This window comes from Prunus avium, chromosome 8, assembly GCF_965620075.1.
Source record: "Prunus avium chromosome 8, drPruAviu1.hap1.1, whole genome shotgun sequence".
Lineage (NCBI taxonomy): Eukaryota > Viridiplantae > Streptophyta > Magnoliopsida > Rosales > Rosaceae > Prunus > Prunus avium.
Window position 1 is genome coordinate 37,433,415 of NC_142291.1, and position 10,461 is coordinate 37,443,875.

General features: G+C 32.0%; 1 protein-coding gene across 1 annotated transcript; it reads right to left on the reverse strand.

The window, feature by feature from the left end:
• Positions 1 to 5,557: 5,557 nt before the first annotated feature.
• Positions 5,558 to 10,371, reverse strand: BARD1 (breast cancer associated RING 1). The gene is made up of 13 exons (XM_021959015.2): positions 10,010 to 10,371; positions 9,822 to 9,875; positions 9,648 to 9,718; positions 9,391 to 9,486; positions 8,871 to 9,268; positions 8,274 to 8,507; positions 8,083 to 8,183; positions 7,725 to 7,911; positions 7,487 to 7,563; positions 7,190 to 7,277; positions 6,613 to 6,778; positions 6,317 to 6,435; positions 5,558 to 6,155 (listed from the first exon to the last, which is right to left on the reverse strand). Exons 1-13 carry the CDS (start codon positions 10,108 to 10,110, stop codon positions 5,811 to 5,813), a joined length of 2,037 nt encoding a protein of 678 aa, XP_021814707.1. The 5' UTR covers positions 10,111 to 10,371; the 3' UTR covers positions 5,558 to 5,810.
• Positions 10,372 to 10,461: the final 90 nt, after the last annotated feature.

Here is a 10,461-nt window from a genome sequence, read left to right on the forward strand (position 1 = left end):
CAGATTCTTCAACTCAAATCCCAAAAGTTTCAATCTTTATTTTCTTATTTTTCACCCAAATTGAATTGGGTTTCTTCAATTTTTTAGAATTTCAATACACAATTACCGAATTCCAATTTCAATTCCAAGCAAGCACGTATGAACTCGCTTGGTATTTGGAGGTTTTTTAATCTTTTTATTGTCAATAAAAGCAAATAACATAGTTTTTGGAGTATGGTTTTTCGTTTATGTTTGATTAGAGTTGAATATGGTGAGTAGGGTGTACTTATTAAAATTACATTTATTTCATAATTCAAAATATCCTTTTTGGTAATTTTATATAAGGATAAATTAGTAATTCAATAAATAGTTTGATAGTAGGGTGTACTCAGTTACTTTTAGGGTTCATTTAGCACCACTCAAAAACAAAAGTGAAGAAACTAATTTTATATTTTTAAAACTCAAAAAACAAAAAAAGCAAAACAACCTCACCCGACGAAATTACCTCTACCGACGACATTTCGTCGCGGGAAACCTAATCCGACAAACTTTTGCCGGCAAACACCTATGCCGACGAAATTTCATCGCGAGAGGTTTTTAAAAAAAAATTAAATATAAACTTAGTGTCTTTAGGTCAATAAATTTTTATTTTTTCAAAATTTCTTTCCAGTAATTAATTTAATTACTTTCATTAGTAATTATTTTCTAACTATTATTTCTCTAGTGAATAATTAGTATTAAATATTTTAATTAATAGCATAAATGATATTACTAAATAAATAGTATTTAGACTAGTCTAGAGCATTATCTATTACGTTTAGGCCATTACCAACGTATATCTATTGTGAGATCCCACATCGACCAACGGAGAGTGGGTGATGTGCCTTATATGTACACACCCGCATCCATATAGCACGAGGCCTTTTGGGAGCTCACTGGCTTCGGAGTTGTAGGAACTCCGAGGTTAAGCGAGTTGGGGGCGAGAGCAATCCCAGGATGGGTGACCCACTGGGAAGTTGGTCGTGAGCTCCCATAAACAAAACCGTGAGGGCCAGAGAGGGGGGGCCCAAAGCGGACAATATCGTGCTACGGCAGAGCCGATCCGGGATGTGACATCTATTGTCCCCTTTTGATTTTTTACTTTTCCAGAGTTATTACCCGTATAAAGAATTTAGCATTTTCCCATTTAATACTCGTATTATACACGTACATACGTATTTTTTGAATAATACTTCCGTTTTTCGTATATGTCTTCAAGAGTCGGTATAATGAAAGCAAACGTATAATACACGTACTTTAATGATTATTTAATATCAAAGAACAAAAAGCGGAAGTCCACAAAATTATTCAAAAAACAATTAATTACTATTTACCAAGTAATTTACGAAATCAGTAAAAATTTTAAATATTCGCTAAAGAAATAATAATTAAAACATAATCACTAACTAAAGTAATTAAAAAAAGGCTAAGGTATTACTTAATTAGATGCATTAAATTCAAGAAGTTGGCCAAAAAACAAAAGTGAAGAAACTAAATTTCTATTTTTAAAACTAAAAAAAAAAAAAGAGGCCAAACAACCTCTCCCGACGAAATTACCTCTACCGACGACATTTCGTCGCAAGAAACCTAATCCGACAAACTTTTGCCGGCAAACACCTATGCCGACGAAATTTCATCGCGAGAGGTTTTTAAAAAAAAATTAAATATAAACTTAGTGTCTTTAGGTCAATAAATTTTTATTTTTTCAAAATTTCTTTCCAGTAATTAATTTAATTACTTTCATTAGTAATTATTTTCTAACTATTATTTCTCTAGTGAATAATTAGTATTAAATATTTTAATTAATAGCATAAATGATATTACTAAATAAATAGTATTTAGACTAGTCTAGAGCATTATCTATTACGTTTAGGCCATTACCAACGTATATCTATTGTCCCCTTTTGATTTTTTACTTTTCCAGAGTTATTACCCGTATAAAGAATTTAGCATTTTCCCATTTAATACTCGTATTATACACGTACATACGTATTTTTTGAATAATACTTCCGTTTTTCGTATATGTCTTCAAGAGTCGGTATAATGAAAGCAAACGTATAATACACGTACTTTAATGATTTTTTAATATCAAAGAACAAAAAGCGGAAGTCCACAAAATTATTCAAAAAACAATTAATTACTATTTACCAAGTAATTTACGAAATCAGTAAAATATTTAAATATTCGCTAAAGAAATAATAATTAAAAAATAATCACTAACTAAAGTAATTAAAAAAAGGCTAAGGTATTACTTAATTAGATGCATTAAATTCAAGAAGTTGGCCAAAAAACAAAAGTGTAGAAACTAAATTTCTATTTTTAAAACTAAAAAAAAAAAGAGGCCAAACAACCTCTCCCGACGAAATTACCTCTACCGACGAAATTTCGTCGCGAGAAACCTAATCCGACAAACTTTTGCCGGCAAACACCTATGCCGACGAAATTTCGTCGCGAGAGGTTTTTAAAAAAACATTAAATATAAATTTAGTGTCTTTAGGTCAATAAATTTTTATTTTTTCAAAATTTCTTTCCAGTAATTAATTTAATTACTTTCATTAGTAATTATTTTCTAACTATTATTTCTCTAGTGAATAATTAGTATTAAATATTTTAATTAATAGCTTAAATGATATTACTAAATAAATAGTATTTAGACTAGTCTAGAGCATTATCTATTACGTTTAGGCCATTACCAACGTATATCTATTGTCCCCTTTTGATTTTTTACTTTTCCAGAGTTATTACCCGTATAAAGAATTTAGCATTTTCCCATTTAATACTCGTATTATACACGTACATACGTATTTTTTGAATAATACTTCCGTTTTTCGTATATGTCTTCAAGAGTCGGTATAATGAAAGCAAACGTATAATACACGTACTTTAATGATTTTTTAATATCAAAGAACAAAAAGCGGAAGTCCACAAAATTATTCAAAAAACAATTAATTACTATTTACCAAGTAATTTACGAAATCAGTAAAATATTTAAATATTCGCTAAAGAAATAATAATTAAAACATAATCACTAATTAAAGTAATTAAAAAAAGGCTAAGGTATTACTTAATTAGATGCATTAAATTCAAGAAGTTGGCCAAAAAACAAAAGTGAAGAAACTAAATTTCTATTTTTAAAACTCAAAAAAAAAAAGAGGCCAAACAACCTCTCCCGACGAAATTACCTCTACCGACGAAATTTCGTCGCGAGAAACCTAATCCGACAAACTTTTGCCGGCAAACACCTATGCCGACGAAATTTCGTCGCGAGAGGTTTTTAAAAAAACATTAAATATAAATTTAGTGTCTTTAGGTCAATAAATTTTTATTTTTTCAAAATTTCTTTCCAGTAATTAATTTAATTACTTTCATTAGTAATTATTTTCTAACTATTATTTCTCTAGTGAATAATTAGTATTAAATATTTTAATTAATAGCTTAAATGATATTACTAAATAAATAGTATTTAGACTAGTCTAGAGCATTATCTATTACGTTTAGGCCATTACCAACGTATATCTATTGTCCCCTTTTGATTTTTTACTTTTCCAGAGTTATTACCCGTATAAAGAATTTAGCATTTTCCCATTTAATACTCGTATTATACACGTACATACGTATTTTTTGAATAATACTTCCGTTTTTCGTATATGTCTTCAAGAGTCGGTATAATGAAAGCAAACGTATAATACACGTACTTTAATGATTTTTTAATATCAAAGAACAAAAAGCGGAAGTCCACAAAATTATTCAAAAAACAATTAATTACTATTTACCAAGTAATTTACGAAATCAGTAAAATATTTAAATATTCGCTAAAGAAATAATAATTAAAACATAATCACTAATTAAAGTAATTAAAAAAAGGCTAAGGTATTACTTAATTAGATGCATTAAATTCAAGAAGTTGGCCAAAAAACAAAAGTGAAGAAACTAAATTTCTATTTTTAAAACTCAAAAAAAAAAAGAGGCCAAACAACCTCTCCCGACGAAATTACCTCTACCGACGAAATTTCGTCGCGAGAAACCTAATCCGACAAACTTTTGCCGGCAAACACCTATGCCGACGAAATTTCGTCGCGAGAGGTTTTTAAAAAAAAATTAAATATAAACTTAGTGTCTTTAGGTCAATAAATTTTTATTTTTTCAAAATTTCTTTCCAGTAATTAATTTAATTACTTTCATTAGTAATTATTTTCTAACTATTATTTCTCTAGTGAATAATTAGTATTAAATATTTTAATTAATAGCTTAAATGATATTACTAAATAAATAGTATTTAGACTAGTCTAGAGCATTATCTATTACGTTTAGGCCATTACCAACGTATATCTATTGTCCCCTTTTGATTTTTTACTTTTCCAGAGTTATTACCCGTATAAAGAATTTAGCATTTTCCCATTTAATACTCGTATTATACACGTACATACGTATTTTTTGAATAATACTTCCGTTTTTCGTATATGTCTTCAAGAGTCGGTATAATGAAAGCAAACGTATAATACACGTACTTTAATGATTTTTTAATATCAAAGAACAAAAAGCGGAAGTCCACAAAATTATTCAAAAAACAATTAATTACTATTTACCAAGTAATTTACGAAATCAGTAAAATATTTAAATATTCGCTAAAGAAATAATAATTAAAACATAATCACTAATTAAAGTAATTAAAAAAAGGCTAAGGTATTACTTAATTAGATGCATTAAATTCAAGAAGTTGGCCAAAAAACAAAAGTGAAGAAACTAAATTTCTATTTTTAAAACTAAAAAAAAAAAAGAGGCCAAACAACCTCTCCCGACAAAATTACCTCTACCGACGAAATTTCGTCGCGAGAGGTTTTAAAAACATGGGTAATGATTTCCCCACTCCAATTTTATCCACTTACACTCCTTTTTTAGTTATAAAATGGAGTGTAAGTGGATAAAATTGGAGTGAGGAAATCACCACTCAAAAACAAAAGTGAAGAAACTAATAATGGGTTCCTTGAAAAAAAAAATCGTTCTCTTTTATTTTCATTTATCAATAAGGCTAGTGTAGAATATTATCCATTACTATTATCTTAGCCTGATTTAATTACTTTAATTAGTAATTATGTTCTAACTATTATTTCTCTAGCGAATAATTAGCATTAAATATTTTAATTTACTTAATAAATAGTAATTTGTTTTTTTATTTTTTTTCTTTAATAAAATATTTAAGTACTAATTATTCACTAAGTAAATAATAATTTAAACATAACTACTAATTAAAGTAAAAAATTTATTTTCAAAAATAAATTAGTAAGTCATGTGCTTGGTATGTTACTTTTTAGAGCATGTTACTTTCTAAACGAAGTAATGAATGAAATTTGAAAAGTTGACGTTGGAGTACTCTTATTTTGAATAATTATTTGCAGAATTTTGGACTTAATATTTCAATTTTTATACATTTAAGATGAACAAGACATTTTTATACATGTGCCTTTGAAAGGCGGGTTGCCATAGAACTCATGACAAAAAAAAACCGTGAGTGGGGAAATAAAACTAAACATGAACAGAGTATCAGAAATTTCAAAATTTTACTTGACTTTTAGAAATAAACAAGTTTCAAAACAAAACTAAGTATGAACAAGGAAAAAAAATATTATATGAAAAACCTAGCCACAAACTGAAATCTAACATGTGGGATTCAGTCTGAATAAAATCTACATGATCAAATGGCTCCCATTATTTTTCTTTTTTTTTTTTTGGTTTTTTTTTGCTAGATGGATATTCTTGGCATGAACAGAAAATCCCTGCCATTGCATGCTTTGTCAACAGACAAGACGCTGTAACTCACATCTAGCAATTGATTCCAAGAGCCAGGTGTGGCCAATGATTTGGGATCCAATTTTTGCGGCTATATCCTGGGCTTCATTTGACCTTTGCCAAAGGATTGAAACTTCTTCCCCCAACTTGCATCCTTCTTGGGGGTCAAGGTTGTAAACAACTAGCGTCCTTGAAGCTGCCTGTCCAAGAGAACTTTGTTCCAGCGCTTCTTCTGTGCTGTCAAAAACAGTACCTCCTGCGGCTATGATCAAATCTTCAAGATCTTCCTGTCTATCCAGTACAAAATCACCAGCAAAATAGAAACTCAAACCATTGAAGAGCTTTGGATCCTGCAGAGGAAATAATCCAATAACTCAAATCAAAATAGAGTTCTAAGAAGATTTGCATAATTGGTTCTAAAGTTATTGGCAGATATTTCAGTTGGAGGGTAATTATTGGAAAGTAAACTTGAGTTTATGCACTTTCACAAAGTTTTCTTGGAGGAACTTACCTTGTTTAATGCCCGAAGCCTGCCAGTTTTTGGGCCATCATGACACCCATAGTTATCGAGACTAACTTCATAAGGTTCTTCATCTACATGATGCATGGCTTCCATGCATGCTTTTACCCCTGCACCCATGTCTATGTAATTAGACATTTAAAATGAATAAAAAGCGGCACACCATATGATAAATAACACATTAACTAAAAGACGTCAGTCAGAAAAGTGCATGAAAGATCTTTCAAGCACATACATCACAGGTTTGTCAAAAATATTCATCCATAGAAAATGCAATTGAAGCTTACAGTCAATTTTCAGAATCCATCTTCCAGCCAAAATGGCCATGCAGGTTTTTAAAGTCCGGACATATGCACCATCCTCATCCACAGCTGCAATTACATGTGTAACATCTGGTCTCCAGATCTTGGACACAGTTCCACCATTCATCTTGGCAAACTTGATCAAAAGAAGCTGCACCATTCAGAGAAAAGATACAAGTTGCTCATACAGCAACCAAGACATTTAGTTTATACAATAGAACATGATCTTCCAGATCACATAAAAAGAAAATTGGCATTGCAGATTGTTACTATTGGTAGAACTGTAGGCCTGAAAACCAGGAGCCTCAAATCTACAATTCACCTTATAACATTATTATAAATTTTATCCAAGGATAAGTCTAAATAGATTGCAAAACATAATGTTATCAAATTAGTAATTTGACCACAACAGGTCCTTGCAAGGTAAGCAAAGAAAGGATCAATATCATTGCAGAGATAAGCTCTACCAAGTTTTGAGACACTCAAGATTACTTTCCATCATGTCTTAATAACAACATGGAGCCAAGTGGGTAATAACATGAGTAATTCCTTTCAAACTAACCTTCTCTTCAGAAGACAAACCAGAAGGGCATAAAATCCATTCTTTTGCTCCATTTGAAGCTACCCAACTGTTGGACAGCGGACGTATTCTGCGTGGCAGAAAATTTGACATTCGATTAAACATTGACAGTGTAACTAAGATAGAAACATTTACAAGCCTTTTGTAAGGACTTAGGGCTTATAAGTAATAAGCATCTTGAAGAGCTAAGAGTTAAAAAAATAAAAGGGACCAAAACATAAGAATTCTGCTTCAAATAATCATTTGGGCATCAAAAGAGCAAAAAGAACAATGTCATACTTGGGATTCTCAGAATTTGGCTTCTCACTGGGAAATTTAACAGAACAATGAGCTGGACAGAGCAGCAGAAAGTTTTCCTGTAAGAAGTCAAAAAACCATTAACTATTATTTAAGGCTTAATGGACTTTGGCAACAATGTAAAGATAAAAATAAAATCTTAAGACAATAGATACTAAACAAAAGGACCACAATAAACACATTGAACATGCTACTCCATAAAAAAGCAAATGATATATACCCTGTCCCAACGACATTTAGAAATTCCAATTGCACAGGTAACATGATAGCTTCTCCGGCAGGACTTCACAAAGCATCCCAATGCTGCTCCCTTTAGCCCACATTTGCTGCATTTAAGCTTTGCACCCCTTGCCACTTCTGCTTTCAACTTCTTAACAGCTTCACCAACAAAATACACTTGTGGTGCCCTGCAATTTAAAATCCAAAATATGTTCACTATATATTCATCTTTAGAAATACATACACTTTTGTGTATAGAAGACATTAGTATGTTTCCAGAAAAAGAAAACCTAAATGTTTTCACATGTTTACTAACTATGGTGGACAAAAAAATTTGACATATTACTGCTTGAACATACCAATCAATGCATATTCTGTGAACAGGGATGGCATTTGAAACAGCTGCCTCATCTCCCACTACCAATTTCTCATTAGAATAATGCAGCATTGGCCCTGTAACCTGAAAGATTTCATCAATTCAATTGAATTACACTTTACCATGTATACAAAATGGCACTAAGATTAATTAAACCACGTAAGAGTAACTAACCTCTGAGATTGTGGAAGACTGGCAAAATGCACAAATGGTATTAGAAGATGTCCTGAATCCATGTTCCAGCTCAGAATTAGTAGTTGAAACTGGCTCAAAGTTCAGATTCTTTTGTCTTTTGAGGTCCCTCAAGTGACCATCATTTTCAGTTGCAGAACTATCATGCCTTTTCAGACCTGTTCTACTATCATCAATTTCACTGATAGATTTCCTGACCAAAGAACTTTCTGAAATCTGAAAAAAGAATCACATAAAAGTAGAGGATATAAATAATCACAATTATAAGACATTAGTATAACCGTAGAACAAAATAATATATCAATAAAACTAGCTTTGAAATGAAAAAAATAAAAAAAAAGTTCATATACGCGTAGACACTCATGCATCGCACAATTTCTATTCAACCATGGAATTTTCAAATTTCTGTCAAAATAAAATATTTATATTTACTTCATAGATTTCTTACACATGATTTTATTTCATCTAGCTTGCATGACATGGGTACAATACCAAGGGAGAATGCTAATTTTGCACGTTTGTAACTTGAAGAAAACAACAAAATGGCATTAGTAAATCAAGAAACTATAAAAATCTTACTTGCTCACGGTGACGATCAGAGCTATCATTATCTGAACATTTGGTATCACCAAATGAAGGAGGACTGTCCGGCAATGACTGCGCGACCTGATTCATGTCTCTCTCTATGGTCATACATTCTTCAAGTCCCCCAGCTCTTATTTGAGAGCTTGGAGGCGAATTGAGATTTCCTACTCCATTAAATCCATCTATTGGCATGACACACTTATCTACTTTGCAATTCGTGTCAACTACATCTGCAACAGAACGATTCAGACTACATGGAACCCAAACTCGTTCATTAGCACCTGATGAATAAATGGATTGCCCACTGTTTGAATTACCCCCTTGGCCATTGTCAAATGGTTCTTTAGCCATTTTCCCAGCAAAACTGATATTAGGTGAAACAGTCCTAACATCTGCAGCAATTGACACATACAGCTCAAATATTATCGCCTGACAAAGCTTTAAAACAAAGAGCAGTGGGTGAGAAGCTCCAAAGTAGTATCTAAATAAGTGTATTTTTACATAAAGGTTGTACCAGAAGAAATGGGCTGCAACAAGTTGGCACAGAAAGACGCATCCAAGCTTTTGTAGATTGCTACTATGTTTTCCATGAAAGGCGCAGGCCTGAGATCTGCCAGCCCACAAAACCATTGCATCAGATAGAAAATTAATTAGATAAATTATTTTTGAGAGTTTATACAATAATTTTTTCAGCCCAAAGAAACTAACTCTTTCACTAAAAGTACTATCTCCCATCATAAAACCCTAATTAAGGGCAATCAACAACTATACCTCGATCCGCAACTTGAACTTTACACAAAGGGCACTCTTTTCCAAAATGCGTCGAATTGGGTATGCAGGAACTGCAATTAATTCAAAATACAACGTCAAATTAAGAATCTTGAGATGCAAAGTAACCGAACAAGGAGATTAGGGAAAAGGAAAAAGTTGAAGAAGAAGACGCACTTGCAGAAAATGTGATTGCATGGAAGCAAAGTTGGCCGATGAAGCAAACTCAAGCTGCAGACAACAAGAACAACACGAAAGCAGAAAAACCCATGTCAGATAAACCCTGTTTGTTTCTCATAAAACCAAAACAAAAAATATCGATAAAATAAAATAAAAAGAAGATAAATTTAGCAAGCGAAACAAACCAGAGCGAACACTTGAGCTCGAGACCCAGTTTCTGAAAATGAAGAACGCACGGATTCATCATCGACCTGGTAGAACTATCACTACACTTAGAATCCGCCATTGAAGCTTGGCTCTGGAAACCGAACAGTTGCAGAGAACAAAGAGTGCATAAAGGTTACAGCGATGAAGGAGGAGGGCATGGAGTATTAATAAGGGGGTCTTTTCGCTCGGGGTGTTGGAGTGTGAGGGACACGTGGACACCGTGATTTGTTCTACGAAATAAGAAATGGGCGGGTGATTTTTTTTATTAGAACGCTGACGTTTCCACTCGCGCGCATTTCCATTTTCAGTTTTAGAGACTCCCGCCTGCGTGCTCCCTCTTATTTTTTATTTTCCCTTTCTTGGCTTTTTCATTTGATGGGTTATTTCAAATTTAAAGATTGTGGGTTTATATATATATATATAATAAAGG